Source organism: Antennarius striatus, chromosome 15 (assembly GCF_040054535.1).
Source record: "Antennarius striatus isolate MH-2024 chromosome 15, ASM4005453v1, whole genome shotgun sequence".
NCBI classification, from domain to species: Eukaryota; Metazoa; Chordata; class Actinopteri; order Lophiiformes; family Antennariidae; genus Antennarius; species Antennarius striatus.
In genome coordinates, this window is record NC_090790.1 from 12,488,291 (window position 1) to 12,511,616 (window position 23,326).

At 40.6% G+C, this 23,326-nt stretch overlaps 1 protein-coding gene across 2 annotated transcripts in view; it reads right to left on the bottom strand.

Moving 5' to 3' along the window:
* The window catches only part of unc5cb (unc-5 netrin receptor Cb), a 106,749-nt gene that overhangs the window by 25,464 nt on the left and 57,959 nt on the right, over positions 1-23,326 (bottom strand). For both annotated transcript variants that reach the window (XM_068335397.1, XM_068335396.1), the window contains exons 2-4: positions 20,920-21,150; positions 12,384-12,527; positions 5,926-6,029 (exon numbers count right to left, since the gene is read on the bottom strand). In XM_068335397.1, coding sequence (XP_068191498.1) covers positions 5,926-6,029; positions 12,384-12,527; positions 20,920-21,150 — 479 coding nt within the window. The remainder of the gene's footprint in view (positions 1-5,925; positions 6,030-12,383; positions 12,528-20,919; positions 21,151-23,326) is intronic.

Below are 23,326 nucleotides of genomic sequence, written 5' to 3' on the forward strand. Positions count from 1 at the left end.
ACACACTTCTGTAAAAGTCATTCCTACAGTTCGTGTCTAACGTCACACCTTGAACTGAGTGTGATGAATGTGTTCAGAGACCCACCAGGGTGGTTTATGTCCTTGTCCATATCCTGAATTAGAACACAGCTTTGGCGTGTGCTGCGACTCCCCCCCCCTCCCCCGCTAGGGAACATAACGGCAGCAGACCTGAGTGCAGCAGTCATGTAGGAGTATCCACCGAGTGGGATGTTCCTGCCATGGGTGTGCCAGCACAACACTAATTAGCCCAATACACAAAACACACTGTATACAATCCACTTACTTGTTAAGAATCTGCACGAGGCAAAACCATTCATTACTCATTGCTGTTGTGTCAGAAATAGAGCGTGCAGCAGGGTGTGGGGGAGGAGAGGTGTGAAAGAACAGTGTGAAACAGAAATGTGGAGAGGTAGAAGAATTGTTTCGAGCTCTCCAGCTTCTCCAACATTACGTTTATCTATCCAGTGTCATTTATTTTTCCGTCTTTTGTGTATTTTTTGTTTTTTCACAACTTAAATTCACTCCAGGCTTGAATGACACATCTGGAGAATGAGCCACAAAAAGGTTAGAACTGATTATTCAATCACTGACTATGAGACAACAAGCCATATGCTCTGCATCTGCCTGTATGACAAATATGGAAATGTGAGCTGTATAAATATTCACAAGGTAAAAAAGGAGTAAGGTGTGATCTACTGAGTTACAAAGGGAAATGAAATTATTTGAATGTGCCTGCATTACTAGATCCGTACATCTGCCAGTGAGTGTTTAGATGGAGGGCTTGGAATGGGATGGTGCCCGGTCAGGTGGTGGGGTCTTTTTAGGGCAGGTGCTCCCATGGTGACGATGGATCACTGCGACTCCCCCCTCCACCCCCTGAGAGGAGTGGTGGTCATTTCTTTAACTACCTCTGAGGGCACATTCCACTTCACTGCAATAAACTCTCTTTCCCAGCTCTTGTATAAGCCTATTAAATATAAGGAAAACTGACTGAAACCTTTAGGCAGTTGTTTTTAACACCCTTTGAATCTATTTGTTCGGACAATATCCGAAAAAAATAAAAGATATATTTTCATGGCAGTGAACCCCGAGATTGCCACAATTACACTGTTGTTTTGCTGCCAATTCTAATTACATTTATGTGGGTGTACAATTGCAGGTTTGTCTGAAGAACATGCTATTTCCTGTAAAATATTAAATAATAAATGAGTTAACCTTTACTGAGGCAACAACTTTGAAAGCTGGAGAACTGTGTAACACAATCTGTGCATGCAGACCTTGGTTTCTCTGAATCTCATCAAGCGTTTCAGAAAAGCCACGACGATAACTCCACCGAGGAGGAGGGTTTTTTTTTTTCCTTGCAGAGGTCAGAGCTCTCCTTTTTTCTATCTCAGGAAGGAAAAACATGTTGGAATTGAGTCATGGGTTCATTGCAAAAAGCTCCAAAACCGTTTAGAAGTGGTACAGAAAAATTTTAGGCTAAAAACGACAGTCTCAGTTACATCTCATTCTAATGTAAACGAATAAAAGAATAAGCTTCCTTATGATCCCATTTTGCATAAAGATGTGTGTGTGTTTTTGCATTTTATGCCCTGTTTGTAACTAAAAAATCTTTGACTCCAAGGTTCTGGAGCGAGGAGATCAAGGTATCCAGTATCACTATTTGCTCCCTCTCAGAGGTGGTCGGATGGAACTCAGACACCAGAAGTCGTCAGATCTGAGATTTCACGTGTTAAATTGGACTGACCTTTTGGGTGTCGTACTAAAAAAGTTAAAGTTGCTTCTAGATGACAGCGGAACTCACACATGTTAGGCTATTAGAGTAAATCACAGCCTCTGCACAGGAAAACGGTTGTGATTGACAGTCAAATGCCTGAAGGTTGCTTTACAACAGGGCTTCGGTCTGGCCTCCTGACACCTTTCCCACCCATGGGTGATCGTAATGAATCGGACTTCCTGTTTTACTGGGTGCAGAAGTGATGTTTCCCCTCACATTCCTCCCCCCACCCCCCCACCCCTAATAACTGCACCACTCACCATTTTGACTGTGAGGAAGCACTCAGCTTTTTCTTGACAAGGTGACCTCAAAAGCGTTACTTTGCCTATTAACTGAAACCGGGCCTAAAATCAACAGTAATCAGTTTCATTTATGACAATGTGACGTGTGGAAAAGGCAGAAACTGGATCTCCTTAAATGGACGCATTGAAACTGGATTGGATTTCATAACATAGCCTTGATGCTAAGAGTCATCGTTGCTACATTCAAACAAGAAAGAGCAAATACCTCAACAAGAAATAACAAGAATCTACTGTCCCTGAATTTGCAGACTTGTCTTTATTCATCTTAGTTTTCCCATTTCACTGGATGAAGAATGTGATTTAAAGCTCTTTATGCTTCTCGGCTTTATTCTCAGTAAAGCCAGTGGACTTAATCATGGCAGCAGGGCCTCTTCCCCGCAGAGCATCAATGACTCGTTACCCATGATAACACGGCAGGACCCCGGCAGACTGAAGAGATGCCTGAATTAAAATCCTGCTTCCATGGAAACAGGCTCAGCAGCTCGCCGTGCTGCATCACCCCTGAACTCTTGTCTTTCCCTCAGTGCTGTGACAAGTGCTCTGAAGTGGAGATGGAGAGCCTTGCCAAAGAAAAAAAGAAAGGAACAATAAAGCTGCATTCTTTCACAAAGGAGATTTAAGTCCATTTTATGAGCCTGTCACATATTTGTCAGTATGAAAAGTGGCCCACTGTTACATCTGTGGAGGCTCTTCAGATGTTCATGAAAGGGCTTCATGGAGGTATTCACAGAGAGGGATCTCTGTTGAGCTGATGGAAAGTCCTCCGTTCCCATCTTCCATCAATGGGTAGTGCTCAGCAAGCCAGCGTAACATGGAAACCACGCATTTTCTGCCAAATCTCACTGTCTCTCCTCTTTCGTAGAAAAGCTTGAACAGAAAAAAAATCTGCTTTTGCTCTCAATAAAGTCCACACTGTATATCAAATATTCATGGCTATGGATGTGTGTAACAATGAGTTTTAGGAAGCCTGGTGAGCCCATAATGTATTCAGACCATGCAAGACGCTCAGTGACTGCATCCTTTTGCTATTTCAAAAACCTCACTTGGAGTATTTCAGTCCGCCAAGACCAAAGTTCCATCGATGATGATGACGAGGCAAGCCAAAATAAACCGCTGTAGCTTATATTCTGTGTGTATTTGTGCTTATGTATGTGTGTGTATTCCAAAACTCAGGGTCTATCTATGCATCAGGAAATCAATGTGTGAAGTGTGAATAATCTGTGAAAATGACGACCTTCAAACCATCTGACTCAATGCAAAATATCAAAACCTTGGAGATACAGAATGAAAACTGTTTAATATGTTCGCTTGTGAAGAAATGCTGCATCAACACAGAAGTGATAATGATTATTCAATCCAATGTTTTCAAGGGTAATGGTCTCTGCAAAAAAGCCACCAGAAGTCCAAAATCCTTTTAATAGAATCACAGAATGTATTACTGTGGTAAACCAATATGAAAACCTCTGACTTATCAGTAGAGCTGCTGTTTGTTGCTAGGTTTAATGAACTCTTATCATAACTGTCTTTGTTTGTAGTTGGTACATACCTTAAGTACTTCAACCTGAAAACTAATGATGGGTTATATAAGAGCAGCTTCATGCTGGTGTGATAAGGTGTATGTTTTACATTCATGATTAGTCGAACAATCGGAAAAATAATCAGCGATGAATCGATGTTAGTGACAGTCCTACATCATCAAATTGCGCAGTTACACGATGTAATACGAGAGCAAAATGAGTTTATTGACTTACTTTGACTCTCCAGAACAACAACAAAAAGAAAGACAACTTTAAACTGGTCAACTATTGTATTAATACTATCAACAGCTGGAAAAAAAGGTCTAGCCAATACTGGGGGCAACACTATACATTCTTCTCATGACTTTTAATTTCAACTTCATCGTTAAAAGAGGAAGCACCGTGTCTTTCTTCATTGTCATCTCGCTCTGCCAACCGGTAAACCACCGTCAGACTGTTCACTCCATACAATGGACGAATAGACTTCCTCTTCCAAGTTGATTTGCTGCCAGCGTGTCATCATGTGTGCTGCAGCGTGTAGATGTGTTAATGTCCTTGCTGGTGCTCAGACCTGTGACATCTGTCAATCAGTCAGTGTAGCACACTGTCTCTGCAGCCAACCGAGCAACGAGGCACTGTCCATCATATGCATTCTACATGTTTGAATAAAAGTGCCGTGAGAGAAGGGGTTTCATGGCTCAGCCACAGCCATCCATCCTGCCAGGCTCTCCCACACTAAGCAAAGACCAGTGAAGGAATCACTGACAGCCCACTGGAACCCTGACAACAACCCTCTGAATCCAAACCCAAAAAAACCTCAACAGTTCTTCTCCCTCTGCGTTCTTTCTCACTCTATGGTGGGAGGGTGAAATTTGACAGACCTTTCCTTCACAATGGCTGTTGCATATTTCTGTAGATTCATGTATAACCAGACTTAGGGCCATCTGCTTTTTCCGAGATGTTTTCTCTAGTGGTTTGTGTGAGGAAAAAAAAGAAAAGTCTGACAAACACAGATGAAAAAACAGCATTCAGACATGTCCTCCTTCCCACTGAAGCAGCTGTGTTTAAGTTGAGAAAAAAAGGAAAGAAAAGTGCTTTTGGAGTGGAATTGATGTATTTTTTTGTAGCAATGAGGTAAGAGAGAGTAACTATAGAGTGGCTGAAAAACTTCTGTACACGTAAAATACATCTTAATCATCAGGAGGAAAAGCAAACGGAGAAAACTTCTCACAAAAATCCCTGCTCAGAAAATGTCACAGGCAGGGATAATTGTAAAAATCTGTTATATTTTTTTCTTTCAGTAGAGGTGAACAGCTCGAAATGCCACACTTCATTCTACTTTAAGACTTTTTCCCTCTCCTGAATAGATGATTTGCTCTGCAACGAGCTTTTGCACAAAAGTAGCACTGATTGGACTTGACCATGCACAAAGTCACACTTTCAAGAAAAACAAAATGTTTTCAATGTTAACAAGTCTCCCCATTACCCTTCACCGTACATTTGATCTGCCACAGCACTTCAATATGTCAAAGTGATTGCACTCCAACTGAGTCTTTAATCGCTGCACTGAGCCGATCCAGGATTGACAGGGAGACATCAGACGGGCAGAAATCAACAATACCATATTGCTGCTACAGCAACACTATCAGATTGAAGCCTGGATTATATAAGGTGAGTCTGTGGAGTGTCAGTCCCAAACTTTAGTCCTTTTAGCCTGTCAGGACTTTCAGGGGGATAAAGTACTGCGCAGTTCCACCCACTTAACTCGGCTTTTCCAGGTCAATCACAAGCCTTTAAGAGTTCAGTTCCAACACACCCCAAACTAAAAAAAAAACAAAAACAAAAAAAAAACCACAAACCACAAAGTTTAAGCACACACACACACATGCGTACACACGCATGTGAACAAATAAACCATCTTTTCACCCTCTATTTATGTTCCTGTATTCTCAACTTAGCCTTTTCAAATGCGGCTATAACAGTACCCTACTGTAGAAAGGGGGGTTGGGGGGGCGTAATTGTAGCTCTAAGGTAACACCGGGACACAACCTCACCCCACCAGAGCAGGCAATTACAATTTTCTATCCTCTGAAAAAAAATAAATGCTATGACTTCATGATTGATGTAGAACATCTCACAAAGCTTCTAAATATATAAAACCCAAGCAGCAGTGGAAAAATGCCCTTATCGGTGTGCCTGGCTGTGTCACATTTATTCAACCTCATTCAATACAACTTCTGAAATGAGAAGAGTTCAAAGCCGTGGAAAAAGAATGAAACATCTGAGCGAAACATCTTTTCAGTCTTACCTCAGCAGCTGGGATGCCTTCAGGTGGACGACATTGAAGCAACACTTCCTGTTCAAGAGACACTTCCTTTCCAAGAGGTTCCTGATCAAACGTCTTCCTCAAGTCTACAATGAACAGACAGAAGCAATGTCCAATATTAGACGTTGATGCAATCAAATATGGAACATTAACTATTACAATATGAGATTCAAAAGTGGACCCCAACGATTTTAATTGCCTCTCGGGAAAGGCCATCAACATCCATGAGCACTGAAAAGTCAGAAATGAGATTCAAACTTACCTCAGGACATGAGATAAACTCACCTGAAGTGTTTGGAAGGAAAATAAGGAAAAACAGATCGCTCACTCTCCACTGACAAACCAATAATATTGGGGTATGAGAGAGCTGATAGAGTCGTGTACTGTAAGGATCGTGGAGCTGACAGAGGTGGATTACTGGAAGTGTCTTACTGGAAGTGTCACACCACTTATTACAGACTTATTGGGGTATAATGGTTGTTTCTTGGCGCTACTGAAGCATCAAATCTACAATAAAACTTCCAAACTCCACTGATACCGTTTCCACTTGCAATATTTCTGGCTGACACATTCTTTAGCTTTTTGTCTGACACGTTTCATCCAAAGTAGTAGCCGCTTAGATCCCTCCTGTCCTTCCTTTAAAACAATGCCACATACATTCGAGTTTATACTTAAAGTAACGTGCACAAACTGTACCTCTATTACACAGTCTGCAAGAAACCTGAAATGAACCTAATACCTCAACTCTGCCACAAATAAACACAACCGAGGATGCTCACAAAGTAAGGCTGGGCAATTATCCAAAAATAGCTGAAAACTGACATTCAGAACCTCTCTTGTAATCCTTCGCCCGTCATTTAATTTCATAAATCATGTATATGATGCATGAACTCATGCCTCAAGAATAAAATATCATGATCAGTCACGTGCCTCCGCTCCCTCAGAATGAAGGCGCATGCGATGTGGAATGGATAACATGAACTCAAATTAACTCAAAACAGTTTCATGTAATAAAAGTATGATTAACTGTTTTATTTATTCATTGAACCTTTACTTAACCAGGTAAGTCAATTGAGAAACAATTCTAACTTATTACTGTTTATTAACGGTAATATTGATCTTTTGAGGTTTGATTTTGCTCATGAATCTTATCACTTAAATATCCGACTATGCTGTAAATAACAGTTAAACATACCAAGATTAAATAACTGAAGTTCTGATTACTTTTGTTGGGAACAACTACAATGAGGTAAATCAATAAACTAGGTAGTGATTAAATTATGGCATTTAGTTTGTTCAGTCTGATCCACTTCATGCACATATTTCACAATAAAATATTTATCAAACATAACTGAAAGAAGCTTTCAATTTGAAATCATAGTGTTGCAGTAGTGTTAAGAGCCGAGTGTAGTAATTTAAAGTTTTGTACTGAGTTCTCTCTTAATACATATCGAAAGTAATAAGAGCCTGCCTCAAATTCAGACCAGCTGTTAATGTAGTTAATTAATGGAGTTGATCGCTATTTGGGACAAACACCTCTTCTAAACTGTAGGTTCAGGTGGACAGAGAGGATAAAACATAGAACTTAAAGCGTTATTATTGTTGGAGCTTGAAATATGGAAGTGAAATACAAATTATATGTATATGTACATATGTATATGTATATGTATATGTATATGTATATGCACAGCAAGCCAGCAGACCAGGCCAGCCAAATCCACAGAGGAGTGGATCTGAAGAAAGAGCGACCCTTTGAGGATCGGCAGCAGTCTGTGCAGGGCTGCAACAGTCAAAGAGGTCTGAAGCTCCTGATCCGCTACATCGGAGCAGCAGCTGGTTGATTTTACAAGGTAATCTCAACATAAACATAAATAAAACCAGAGCAACACCTAGCACAGCCTTTATGCTTGGTTCTATTCAATTCAATTTACTGTCATTAGATCAGAGTAGCACTAATCTTGGGGGAACATTACAATTTAGTGAGGGCAATGACATGAAACAGAATGCACACTTTAACTAAATAGCTGCACTGTTAGACCCAAAAGAACCTGCTGCCCGACTACCATTCATTCATTTATTCATTATTGAAGATGAGACGACCGTAACCGTCTCATCTTCAGCTGTTTGTCTCAAGTTATGGGTCAGCGGTTTTGCTGGAGCCTAGCCCAGCTGGTTGTGGGCGAGAGGTGGAGTACACCCCGGAAGAGACGCCAGCTCATCGCAGGCACTGATATCCTGACTAACAGTATTCATCAAGGGCTTTTCCAGGGACAGTTTAGTCCTTCACAATAAGCATTTCCCAATAATCAGTGCTCTGAAACTAGTTGGCGGCGTTGGCTGTGTAGACACACTTATCTCATGCATATCAATTCATCAGCCTGACTAATCAAAACAGGAGCCCAGTCTATCTCATCTGCTGAGTATATTTCAAACACTATATTTGTGTTTTTTCCTAACTGCACCCATGGTGTCCATGGAAACAAACCCAGAAATGACCCTGGTTGAGTAAGTCGGTTTGTAGAAAAGATGTGGTCATTCTTCTTCACAGAATACAGTTCATGTGTGGACATGGGTGCTATTATAAAAAACTCCATCTGAAATGTGACTATTTGCTATAAATGAAAGAAACAGCAGAATTGACACAACTTGTACTTCACAATTCAAAGCAGAGAGTGCTAAGTTTATTGCTCAAGGGTATAATGGCTGTAGAAATATAGGCATATAGTCACATTTGTCAAAATAAATATATGTTCCTAAATGTCTGGTGAGATTGAAGCATGAAGATAAATAGAAGTATAGGGCTTTTATTTTTTATAGGGATCATCATCTGCCATAAAACCAGACATCCCTAAATCCTGGTCAAGGTGCAGGTTCAATTTACAGATTTCATGATTTGCCTTCTTTCTGCTGACAAACTTTTATACAAGGAGACATCATTTTGGAACAAGGAAATTTCACTGTTCAGCTTCAGGGCTTCATTTGTCCTTCAGGAGGTAGTATATCATGTTCTTATTACAGAATATATGATCAGGCTATATCCAGAAACTCTTAAGAATACCTAGAGTCATTTTAAGTTTCATACAAAAAATAGCTTTTCTCCCGATTCAACTCAAACATATGCATGTCTTTGGGGGAATGTACCATAACTTCACATATTTCTATGTGTTACAAAAACTGAAGGGGTAAGTGTTGAATTGAGAGCAATTTTCATAAAAATATGTTATGAAATTAAATGAGAGAATGGCCAGAGGCAAATGTTCTGGGATGGTGCTTTATGGAATTTGATCCAAGGGCAAACAGTTTTTCTAAATGCAGAATAGAAAGCAAAGGGCAGGAGAGGAAAGGCAAGGAAGCAAAACAAATGTCCCAGAATGCCTCTGTAGTTTGAAGTTGTAGGAACCATTCTGTTCTTGTTCAATATCTGATTTTACGAGTACTACACAGAGCTGGATCTGAGTTTACTATGCCTCCAAGAGATGAAAGGTAGTCACATTATGAAAGGTGAGGTGAGAATCATGCACATCTTTTCCTGCACTGTTGTACGTACAATAAAATACATTTAATTAACTTCTCCATATAAAGTTACAGGAGAGCATGCACATCTTTATTGGATACTTTGGTTGCGTAACAAAATTGACGTACCAATACATATCAGTACAGTGTACAAGTCGTGAAAGTCAGTAACATCTGTATTTACTCTGGAAGTCATGGAGGAAGAACCCAAAATCTAACGTTGTTGTGTTTCAGGCCCAACTACTATTTAACTCATTTGAAACGTACAATGATGTAAACTTGTAAGTAACTGATTTCAATCCAGGAATATTTTGTTATTATTTTAAGAATATTTTATGGTTTTTATTAAGCTGAAAAACATAAAAATATCAAAAGGGGTGTATCAAATAATTGAAATATGTATCAATAAGATAATGCTGGCTGCTCAATTAAGGCTATTTCAGAATGGTATCTGCTGGTTTACAATGGACAGTAATACTTAGAACTTGCTGATGGTTGTCTCCAGAAATCAAAGGAAGGTCTGCTTCAACATTTTTTTCAATAGAAGAAAGTACAATTATGGAGAACTTTTGTTTCCATCCACAATTATTTTGGTCGAAAACCAGAGGCTACCAAGCAGAACAGAACGGAAAAATCACAAAGCAGCCTGAATTACAATTAGTTATAATAATAAGTATTAATGAAACAGCTCAGAGTTCATCTGAAATATTCATGCTTGTATTACTCAGACATCTTGTGGCATATCAACTACGGCATATTATAAAATTAAAGACATGACACCTGTATTATTCTTCATCCTGATTTTCAAACTTTTGCCAATACTTCATGAAACACAGCAAGTAGCAGTCAAGTAATCGTTACGGACTTTAGATTTTAAATGTAAATTATGTTTCCCCTGTGGAGTTTCTCCTCTCTTCGTCTTTGAAAGGTATTGTGGGACACTGAAGGGTGTGGGACCAGCTGAGTTTACATTCCTGTGGTAGTAACACCATTCCCTTCACAGAAAACACTTCTGGCCTTGATTGCCCTCAGACAGATATACATATGACAACCATTACCTAAAGTGGTTTTATTTGGCTACTTGTCACGCCAAATTCTCTTCAAAAGTTTTTTCCCCATGCTGAGTAAATCCTTAAGTATTGGTGCAAGTTTTAATTAGGAATAAAGCCATCTAATTAGGAGTAAAGTCACTAGAAATCAAATCTGAGGTCGTATGTATTGCATTACACTCAAGAAATTGCAAAACCACAAACAAGAAAATTAATTTCTAGCTTTCTCCGCAAACACTACCCTCCTAATTTATGCCTGTGCAACAATTTTTCAAGTTTTCCCTGCATCCCCATATAGCAGCCAATCAAAACTCTTGACAATACTTTTAGGCTGAACATCCTTTTTTTTTCATGCCTGAAAAAGCCTCTTAACGCGCCAGGCTGGCTCTGGCTCACTGTCTGATTAAACTGTATATGTTTAGGTTGTGGAAGAGGAGACAACAAGCCCAGTTTCCATTAGTCTAACAGGATGGAGTCTGGCTTTGACAAGAAGTCTGGAAGAGAGAGCCCAGAAGAGGAGCTAATCCATTCAGCGAAAAGATGATGGGAGGGGAAGTGGGGTCCACTGTGATTTGAGGAATAGGTTAGTGCTGGAAGGCTGCTCATCACGGATGATTATAGGAGGTGGAGCAGCGGGAGTGTTCTCTGTGGGAGACTGAGAGAAATGATTCTGATTCACTAGGCCCGTATAACCGAAGCAGTAATGAGAACATCTACTGCTGGTTGAAGCTCACATACACTGAATTCCGAGCGAACATGTACAGAAAACAGGGGAGACACGTAAGGGAAGGAAATGCAGGGAAAGAGAATTAGGATTTTAAGAGATAAAAATCGGCAGAGGCAGGTAAATGATTTTTAAGAGCCTTTAAATGGAGCAGATTTAGTAAAAGAACCGTATATTTTTTACTTCATACTGTGTGTACATCTTGTTATATTGAAAAGAGAATCCTTTTGTAATAAGCTGCTATTATCAAACGATGACGTCAAGGAATCCAGCAGCAATAGTAATAATACAGTGCACCCTCGCACATTAACACTTGCGACTTTTTTGGGAATATTTATAAAAGTTTAAATTACCGTAATTAATAAGATAAGTTAATAAGTTTGTCGCTCGATCGCGGAATTTTTTAATCGCGTGTGGTCCCTGGAACACACTGACCGCAAAGAACGAGAGCGCATTGTATTTGATTCAGAGTGCAATATGGAGAGCAAGTGCGCATTGCATTGTGTGTTCGCCAGAAGTGAAGGAGGGAGCTGAGCAGAATGTGTCGGTCTCCTAGTCTTGAAATGACTTTGAGAGGAGCTGAAAGTTATTATCGAGCTGCTAAAACTCAGCCCTTCAGGTAGAAAGCCTCAGCAGCTTTGTTATGTAATGTGTTGTGTTGCAGAAGCATCGCCTTGATGTCACAGCTATACTCGCACAATTCTGCTTTCCTCATCGAGTCATCTGGGATTTCATTACTTTTTGAGATAGCACTTCAGATTCATTGAACAGTTAAAATGAGCCCTAAGTTAAAAGGGAACAGAATGTTTCTCTGCAATTGTGTTCGGCTTTGCAGTAGGAGGACAAACACACAGGCAGAAACCAAACGAGAACCACCTACACAGACATATGTTCTGACATATCTGTTGTGTATCCACGGTACATACATTTATTGCAGGAATAGTTTCTCTTTGTAATCTTTCACCAGTCCTGTAGACACGAGACCATTTCAGAAACTTTACTCTTAATTTAAGTTCTTAGGGACAACTGAGTCCGATGTTAGACAAATGTTTTTTCAATGCCTCTTTCTCCAGAATCTAAGAATCTATCATAAAAAACAACAATAAAGACCAATGATAAAGTAGTAATCTGAGGAGCATGGCGAGGAAACTCACAGGCGATTCGGACATGGGCTTTACGACTCTTGGTGGTCCCTGCGGAGCTCCACGCCACACACTGACACCAGAAGTCCTCCGGGCCGAATAGCTCCTCCACCTGTTGCCGGGTGATCTCTATGCTGGCCTCTCTCACCACCAGGCCTGTAAGGACGGATGAAAAGAGAGGTTGATGAAGACAGGAAGACATGGACATAAGAGAAGTAAATAAAAAGAGGAAGAATGAGGGAAAAGAGATAAGGTAAGAAAGTATAAGTACAGGAAACAGGAAACATAGAGGACTTTGTGTTCAATGTGGAAATCAGAATCAAATTCTTTGTGTTCTGATTCCGACACACTGTCACATGCTTAGACACTGGGTATCTGTGTGTGTGTGTGTGTGTGTGTGTGTGTGTGTGTGTGTGTGTGTGTGTGTGTGTGTGTGTGTGTGTGTGTGTGTGTGTGTGTGTGTGTGTGTGTGTGTGTGTGTGTGTGTGTGTGTGTGTGTGTGTGTGTGTGTGTGTGTGTGTGTGTGTGTGTGTGTGTGTGTGTGTGTGTGTGTGTGTGTGTGTGTGTGTGTGTGTGTTTGTCAGTCTGGCAGTGATAGATCCAGAACGCTGAGCTGTTTGGGCCCGGGCCCTGTGGGGGAGGATTCTCAGCGTCATGGCTAACACAATCCTATTTGCTAACTCCTCTGATTACCGCTCATCTGGGGTGCCAGGACCCAAACAAACAAATCAGCCCCAAAACAAATGCCTGTACCCACAGCTGGCCCTCTAAAGCAGATTAAGCTACCTCTATGTACATATTTACGTCTGTATACGTCTGCATGTGACAGCATGTACTCTTGTTTGTGTATGACCTATGTGATGCATGAGTACTCCTGGAGGTGACACATTCTTCCCATCCAGTATTGTGCTTTGTTCCAGCTAAATCCATCATTCTCTTTTGACTGAGTCGGGTAATTGTGAGAACAATTGTGGCATCACAAAGATAATTAACACTTTCAAAGCCTGCATATCCTGAGTAATGTGAGCCACAGAGCTAATAGAAGAAAAGTACTCGAGTTATAAATTTATTCTCATTCTGCAACATTAAGTTTAGATGTGTGCATCATGCATCCAACTTCTTTTTTGACTGGAACAGCCATGTTGGTCAGAAATGTCAGTGTGTGAACCAAAGTGTTTGGAAAAAAATAAAGGTTAGTTTGGGTTCATGTATTTTTACACCACAATGATTAACTTGTACCATTTGCACCAAGAGATTTGTGTTGTTTCTCTGACAAATTCCGATCCTGTCATCATTACAGACAACTATTTGTCTGACTTGGCAGCTTTTCCTCCACTCTTTAGTTATCCAGTTTTGTTGATGACTTGTTCCGGAGCAGTTTTTCATTGTTAACTGACAGAGTGACAGAAAGTGGGAGTTTGCTGATGTAGCTGTGCTGCATCCATTTCAAAGCTGAACTATGCAAACTTTTCTCGCAGTGAGCATTTTTGTCCATAATTATATAGTCTTCCCACAAAACGACCAAATGCTGCAATTTCTTTTTCACATTTCTTGTATTACAAAGCTTTGTCAATCATTGAACAGACTGCGTATATGAACAGATAGGTCGCAAATTATGTCTACTGCACATTAAAAGGTCTTTTTAAAATGTTTAAATATCAAATTATCTCTGACATCTCCAGCCCTCTGTCCTTTGTGCCCTTTGTTGCCTGTTAATTCAAAAAGAATGGTGGCACTGCTGCTTCCTGACAAGATGCAAATTAAGAGGGTGACAGAGTGCATCGCAAATAAAAGGATTAATGATGTTGATGGGTGCTCAAATGGACTAAGTAGTAGCAGTAAACTTGTGCAAAGGTAGGGGCAGTTTTTCAACTAAGGGGGTTATTTTTGTTGTTCTAGGATTGTTAGCCAGCTATTCAATTCTCTTGAATTAAACAAAAAATTATTTATGATTAAGAGTTTTCTGCATAATAATGATAGTTTCTCTGCAGTAGATGTGATTGTGGTCTATTAGATCTATTATACTATACTATATACATTAGGAAGTGTTGGAGCACATTTTCATCATACCACAACTATAGCAAGATTGACTACTATTAATTGTGATTCATGTCAACTTTAAGTCTGTGATTCTGACCACAGCAAATTAAACCTTTGGTGGAGCTGCACACTGATTATTTACCCATTGCATTATTTCTTTCTTCTTACCAAAGAGCCTTTCGTACCCTGCATTAAAGACGGATACGGATATGGAGTTAGCTTTCCACACATCTGCTTTCATTTCATATGTGTTTTGGTAAGTTTTCAGAGAGCATGCAAATACGGATCAAACAGGTGAAACATGAGCAGCACCACTTCAAATGGTGGTGGTGGTGGTGGTGGGGGGGGGGTTTAGCTAGAACTCAAGTAAGACAGGAGAAGTGTAAAGAAACAACAAAGATGAAATAAAGTAATAAGATGAAAAAAACCTCTCATGTCAGCATACCTCATGATCTCACAGACCATCATAGGTATCTTCGCATTTGCTGCTTTTTATGTATTACCTACATATGTCATCACAATCTCCTCTGGTTGTCATTATATTTATTACCAATGAAACAATATAAACGGGCTTAAAGAGATGCCACATATTGCTGAGAATCATTTATCATGTGCTGTGCAACAGATCATTGACTCATGTTAATGCTGATATAACCAGTTAAACTAAATCTAACTAATCTTTGCCTGGGACACAATCCATAACACTATGAAACACTACTTCCTTAACCATATAGATAAAATGTACCAGTGTGAACTGACCTTTTTCCAATTATTGGGAAATTTAAAAAGAAAATCAATCAATCATTGTAGTATGCACTCCATATGCTCAGTCACAGTGATTGAATTAAAAATTCTCTCTACAAAATAATCCAATTTCAGATAGGATTATTAATATTGCTGGACCTTTTATTTCAATTAGATTAGTTTGTATGCAGATGGTTTTTATTATGTTAAATACAATGTGGCAGGATAGAGTCAGTGACAGTAGAGTCACTAGTAGACAACTGAATATCTACCTTTACCAATGTGTGACTACATTAGATGGTGGTACCTGAGTACTTATTTATGCATACCCATATGGGTTTGCAAACAATCAGAGTCTTTACTTGCAGTCCACTCTTCAGACTGAGTCGGTTTATATTGTAGGTATCTGAATATCTAGCTGAATGAAAAATGCAAAAAGGACCTGGTAACTATAAAATGAACATGCCATTTTGCTTCAGGTTCAGTACTTTCACACATACTTCATGTTCTGGCACATACACCAAGTTCCATCCCACACACCAGCTTAGCGCTCATGTAAAATTTACGGAGTGTACCGACGGGCAGATGAACAGCGCTGTTCTGTGTGCTTCTGTGTGTCCAGGGGTGGCTGTCTACATTTTATGCTAAATTGTTGGTCTAAGAGGCTGTGTATTCTCCAATTGAAAATGTCAAGGATAGATATGATGAATTTGAGAATATCAATAGCGGAAACAATGAGTAATGTGAATTCTCTCAGGGTTAAAAACACATGCCAGAATCGGTTAATTTCTCCTGCCTGCACTCCAGAGTTTTTCTGAAGGAGTTTTTATGGGCGTGATGCTGTTAGAATAAGCACTCCGCTCCGTGTGATAGCGTAAAGTGGTGGTGATGACTGGCTGAAGTCTACATTAAGAGTTAACCATGACTTCATGGGTATTACTAAAGCGGGATAAACTCCTCCTGACGTGTTGCACTTGATGCAAATGAGGATCACTCCAGTGGATGAGAAGGGTTCTGAACTCAGCCTGCTGACCTCATCCGGTAACTCGATATTGTGCATGTGTGTGTGTGTGTGTGTGTGTGTGTAGGTGTGTGTGTGTGTGTGTGTAGGTGTGTGTGTGTGTGTGTAGGTGTGTAGGTGTGTGTGTGTGTGTAGGTGTGTGTGTGTGTGTAGGTGTGTGTGTAGGTGTGTGTGTGTGTGTGTGTGTGTGTGTGTGTGCTCATCTAGGATCTTTTAAACACACTATAGAATTACAACCAACACGACAAAACAACTTACAATCAAGAGGGGCAAAGCAAAACGGACCTGCGTCAAGCAATGATGTAATGCAGAGCTACTTCACACCCTTCCATGAAGTCATTTGTGGTAGAAATTATTCTCTAATAGTGTGTACAGGCAGGATGGAACGGTTGGAGAAAAGTGTCAGCTGTGATGTGTGATAAAAGAGTTTCAGCTAAAATGAAAGGAAAGGTGTACAAAACTGTGGTGAGGCCAGCGATGTTGTTTGGTCTAGAGACAGTGTCACTGAAGAAAAGACAGGAGAAAGAGCTGGTAGCAGAGATGAAGATGCTGAGGTTCTCTCTGGGAGTGACCAGGAAGGATAGGATCAGGAATGAGTACATCAGAGGGACAGCACATGTTAGAGGTTTTGGGAGATAAAGTCAGAGAGGCCAGACTGAGATAGTTTGGACATGTCCAGAGGAGAGATAGTGAATATATTGGTAGAAGGATGCTGAGTTTTGAACTGCCAGGCAGGAGGCCTAGAGGAAGACCAAAGAGGAGGTTTACGGATGTAGTGAAAGAGGACATGAAGGTAGTTGGTGCAAGAGAAGAGGATGCTGAAGACAGGGTTAGATGGAGGCAACTGATTCACTGTGGCGACCCCTGAAGGGAAAAGCCGAAAGGAGAAGAAAAAGAAGACTCCCTATTAATAACTGGTTTAAGCAGGGAACCTCACTGGAGATGATTCATTATTAACGTAGTCATTAAAGCGAGCTAGCCTCGTTCCTTAGTATTAGCACTGACTAACGTTATTGATCGGAGCAGTCGAGCAGAAGAGGAGGCATTGGTCACTGAAGGAGAACTGAAGGAAGATGGAGGAGGTAAGTGCTCTGATTATCTGGTCAGATGAAAAACTCTCCTGTTTGATCCTCTACCTCATATCTCAGTGAGTGACAAGTTGTCTCCAGTGTATATTAGATCAGCTCAACCTACTTCTAATTAATTTGCTGCTCGTTTGCTCAGATCAATGCTCCTTTTGCTCAGAGAGGAGTAACCTCCTCTTGTACCAGGAGGTAAATGGTGCAGTCCTCAGGTGATGGCCTCACATTTATAAAGCTGTAGTAAATCATCATCCATGGGGAAGGCGATTCATAAAAAATGCCATCAAACTTTGCTTTTTCGCGCCCCTTTTTCATTCTTACCTCCACCAAAGTGACACGGCGAATTTGGCCTGAATCGATGTCTGTGTTTTTCTGTGTAACAGCACTAAATCAAGGTAGACACTGATAAATAGAAAAACCCTTCTAAGTGAAAACAGGTCTCTACAAAGTGATTCATTTAAAGTATAAATTGGATAAGTACCTTGAAGACTGTGCAGTGCTGGGGTTGCACATATGGACTGTTTCCCAACAGCACTGACTCACTACCAGTCAAATATTGAGATACAAGTGACTCTCTTTGCCGAGTTCTGTTTCCACTTTAACATTAAAGGAACTTTTTCAGTTGGGAAAGACAAATTGGATTTGTGATTCAGTGTTGTAAAACAGTAAAACAGGATAACTTCCAACGGGTGTAAATATTTTTTCGAATAAAGTCAAATGTTTTTTCGAGGTTCAAAGTTGACAAAAATATCAAGCCTTTGAAAACTACTACTTTATTTCAAATTCAAAAAACATGCAATACTTGTGGTGTGTGCTTCTGTCTGTGTGTGAGTATGTGTTTGTTTGTGTGTGCATTAATCAACAGCACCTCCGCTATTTTAACAGGTATCTGGAGAGAGTTATAACGGATGCAGCACCTAACAAACATTTGCAGATCTTAACCTCATTATCTCGCATTTCATGTTATTTTCATACGATGAGTTCCTGCCAGCACGAGAAGGAAAGAGGGCGAGAGATAAAAACAGAAACACGGGGTAGAGGGAGAGGAGGGCAAAGAAGGAGAGATCCAATTCCTTCGAGCTACAGAGTCAGTGGTATCGATCAGGCTGGTCAGTTTCTATCAGTGCTCCGTTTTTGTCAATCTGGGGAAATCAGAGAGCAACGGAGTGGGCTGAGAGCAGCTACACAGATCCACTGGGCTGTGTGTGTGTGTGTGTGTGTGTGTGTGTGTGTGTGTGTGTGTGTGTGTGTGTGTGTGTGTGTGTGTGTGTGTGTGTGTGTGTGTGTGTGTGTGTGTGTGTGTGTGTGTGTGTGTGTGTAGGTTTGGAGGGGGGGGGGGTCTCATGCAAGAGCATAAATGAATATCTGTGCGGTAAATAGCCGGTGGATACGGTTGTGGAGAATGGCTGCGTGTGCGATGTGTGGGTTGTTTTCCATGTTGATGCTTTTAGCGAAAAAACCTTCTGACACAGAGGCTAAGAGCCAGCGCCACCTTCAACCTCTTCTTTTTTATAATCATCACTTTGAAACACATCCTCAGATCTGTACACCAGGTCAAAATCAAAAGATTTCAGGCTGGGATTCAGGTTGTATCTGATGCTTTTATAGTCTTTTTTTGCTTAAACCCACTGCAACACATTCTTGTGTGCTTCTGCGTCTTGGACCTTTTCTTCAAAAAAGCTACATTTTTGCATTGATTAGTAAAACAGAACTTGATAGGCATTTATATTTACTGCCACAGATTAAAAAAATACAAGAGCTTAGTGGTCCAATATGTCAGTGGTTAGACATTCACATTTAAGTGAAGGAGCAGCTGTGAGTGTGTCTGTGTGTTAGTATGTAGGCTTGTGTGTAGCAACAAAAAAAAAAAGCAGAATGAAAAGGGTAAATGCGATGTGATTGGTACCTGTGGGCGACAGAAAGAACTCAATTTACAATACAGCAGCTGAACGCAGCCAATCATCGCTGAGCTGTTCTGTGTAATGGCTCGGCTGCCTTTGGGGGCTAAATTCTGTTGAAAACAACCCTGCAGGATCTTCACTACCTTTAAGTCCTCTACATTCTTGGAAACATGTACATAACCACATGCACACAAGGACACAACCACACAAAAGGACACACACAATGGCAAAATAGAAAGGACAAAACAAAGGGAGAGATTCTGCAAAGATACAGTCAAGACTGTATGTGTGCATGCTTACACTCGACATTTACATGTATATTCTACCTCCAGTAAAATACGATGATGCTACCAATTTGTTATTGGAATTACACTATGTGGGAATATGTATGTCAGGCCATGCAGAGTGAGAACAGATGATATAGGATGCAGGCAGAAGAATTTAAATCAATTGTATAAGAGCAATCATTTCCTGATTGATGAATTTTGCTCCTTAGGTATAGGATATGCATTTGTGTTTTACAACTCATGCATCACTGTTTTCATTTTGGTTGGTCTATTCTTCAACAACTTTCGCAAGCAAAAAATTAATCTTAGTAATACTTCTGCAGAGAGAGAGAGAGAGAGAGCGAGAGAGCGAGAGAGAGAGAGAGATGCATCCACTGCAGCACAAATTTTTGCTATAATGGACTATATGTACACGGCATAGCTTTAAATACTGTCTCTATACGGGTTACTGTAGCCACGTTTATTGTAAATTCTGAGGGTTCCCTGCCACAATGTTTGATATGGACCAATCTGTTTCGCTACATAGATGGAATACAAACTAGCCCTAACGTTTGATATAATGTTACTAATACAGTGTGTCCTCGTTACTCGCGGTTAATGTGTTCCAGGAACCACATGTGAATAATGTATTCCACGATATAGCGACAAACTATTTATCTTATTATTTACGGTAATTTAAACGTTTTTGAACCCTCCCCATACTGATATTAAACCACCTTCTATCTGTATTACCTTTTTAAAGCACTTTTGTGTCTCACGAACGTCCAATACTCAGTGAACATAGCGCACTATTTGCCGTCAGCAAATAGAATGTGCAAACGGTACAACGTGACTGCCTACCAAAAATCCGCCATGAGGTGAAGTTGCGAGTTTTGATCGCAAATGCACGAGGGCATACTGTATTAGAACAAATGTCTGCAGTCGAATTTTGTTTCTGATATTTCGATCATACACAACCAAACTTTTTCATCACTCAAAACACTGTTGTGCAAAGGCTACTGTTATTGTTGGCATAAACAGTTAGTTAAAGCCATTATCCATACATACATTCTTTTCGAAGAGACGACCATAGTATTCATAATCGACACATGGAGAAGATACCAACTCCGCACAGAACCTGGAAACTTCTTGACCACTGCACCACTATGTCGTCCAATAATATTATTTGAAAAAGCAGTGTTCATATTTGTGTGTGTGTGTGTGTGTGTGTGTGTGTGTGTGTGTGTGTGTGTGTGTGTGTGTGTGTGTGTGTGTGTGTTGGTGTTTTAGCCCGGAAAACTTTTACTAGGATATCTATTTGTGTTAGAAAGACTGTATATTAGCAGAGAGTGATTTAAATCGAAGCTAAATAGTTCCCAGAAAGATTCCACATTGAAGTTTTATTATATTGATTAAAAAAATGTCACCAAATTTAACTAAATTGGATTTGACTTTTGGCACACTTGAATGTGTGTGGGTGATGTGTTCACTGACCAGAGTTTTCGTCAACCCGCTCCTCCACAGTGTGCTCCTTCTGGTGAACCCACTCGCTGTTGCATTTGAAATAGATCTGGGTGGCTGGAGTGGCCTTGCAGTAGAGGTTGACCGGCTTGTTCTTGACTATGTAGGCCTCTTCAGGTTCCATCAAAAACACGGGCAACGGCTCCGGGGGGTCTGAAGGAAAGGTTTCCGGCAGATCGCCAAGGCCAATGAAGTCATCATCGACTGTGAGGAAAGAGATGACAACAGGATTTAGTCAGAGGAACTGAAGGAGGGAGGGGGGAAGGGATGAAAGGAAAGACGAAGGTAGGGAGATGTTGGGAAAAGGAGCAGAGTCCAAGAAGAGAAAGAGAAGAGAGACAAATCATGGGTTGCAACAGAAAGGAAAGTAGACAGTGGGACAATGTATTATAACCACAGTCTTTGCATGGGATTATCCATTTGCACAGCACACAGTGAAATCCCTATCATTTGAGATTTTGGAATGTTTACACAAGTGTATTTTAGAGTGCAGGAAATTCTGGGATTCCTCTCAGGCAATAAGACTGCATGGATTTAGAGAAATTGCGCCTCACTCGGTCTAACCACAATGAGCTACTGCAGAGAAATGAGGGAGAGACACAGCCAATAATGAGAAGCAGGGTTCAGAGGTTGACTCTGAGGAACTGAAGTTATAAGCTGATCTCTCTTCGTCTCCCATTTTCTTTCTTGCTCTTTGCCTTTGTCTCACACTCCCTCAAACACAGGCACACACACACACACACACACACACACACACTCACGCACGCAGATACACACACTAGCATTAGCACTAGCTTACACATGCAGCAGATCTAATGACCTCAGGCTTCTGGCCCAGTTTGTGCCATTCCTCGGATACTTCTGCAGTAGACAGATATGGTTCCCTGTAATTACAACTCCCTTTCATCTCTGTGTCTTGAATCACACACACACACACACACACACACACAACTGCAAGAGTGCCTGCATTTGCTTGCACACAAATACAAATAAATGTTCACAAAACATTGAGAGTACACAAATATATGGGTAAGTGCACCCACAAGCAAGCACAGCTAACTTTCAAACTCTTTGAAGAGAGGAGGATGAAGCCAATTCGCCACCCCATTTGTCACCTCGAGAACTGTTCTATTCTTACCATCGAACCGGTAGACATCAATTATTCACAAGAGAGAAAGAAAGAAGGCAAAGTATTAAAGACTGAGATACAGTGGCAAATAGAAGGTGAGAGAGGGAGAGAGACAGAGCCGAGACAGACAGTTAAAAGTGAGTCAGACAGTCAGACTTAGATTGAGACACTGAAATGGAGTTGGGAAGACAGGAACAATGCACAGGAGAACATTAACAGAGCGGCAGACAGTCCATATAACAAAAGAGTCTATCAGTCCATCAGTAATTCTTCCATGTTCTTCTATCTACCCTCCGCCCAGTCCTGTGTGGACTCGTTGGAGCCTTGTTGCCTGACAGAGGTTGCTTTCTTGATGCTTCAGGAGCCCTAAATAACGTCTGATCTGAGCAGATATCGCCCCATGATATCACTCTAATGCTATCTCTCCCTCCATACTTGCCACACATTGGAGTTGATTGGTAGGAAATGAAAGGGCAAGGGGAGGCTATCAGAAAATGACCAGAGACATCTTCACCACCAACAGAGGGGTCGGGGGCTTATCTGTGTGCTGAGTGTGTCCGTATTTACGACAACCTTCAGAACCCGAGTCATCCGGAGATGACACATTCCCTGACATCACCCAAGACACCGTACAACATATACCCGGGATTCCTTTGATGAGTGTAATGTGTTTACTGTATATAAGGTAAAGACAATATAGCCAACCTTCTTTATAATCATCTTACCATTAGGATATTAAAAAAACAACAGTTGTATAATAGACAATATACTTTATTTAAAGGCACCGCTGTTTACAATGGAGTGTAATTCAGTTAAGCTAGAAGATACATTTTGCAAAATATGCTACAGGGAAAACAACCATCCATCAGAGTCACCTCTATCCAAGTAAACTGCACAAAATAAAATTAGCGTAGAAGATGACGTATAAAAAGACACAATCAGTGCACTATGGTTGGATATAATATAGTTTGCCTCACATGCTCCTGATAATTCAAACACCTTGAAACTATCCTTCACAGTGTTGTTTTCACGAATAAAACAGAAAGTAAACTTTGAAGACTATTCTAATATATCAAAAGGCAAAACTAATTATCATGATTTATATAAGCTTGATGTTTGGCGAAGCCAGCTTGAATAGTTTGCAAGACATGCTCCAGACAATAAAATAATTACACACAGACCAGCATGATGACGGCTGTACCCCCCAACCCCCGCCCATCAAGACTGGCTTCACTCTTTACTTGACACGTA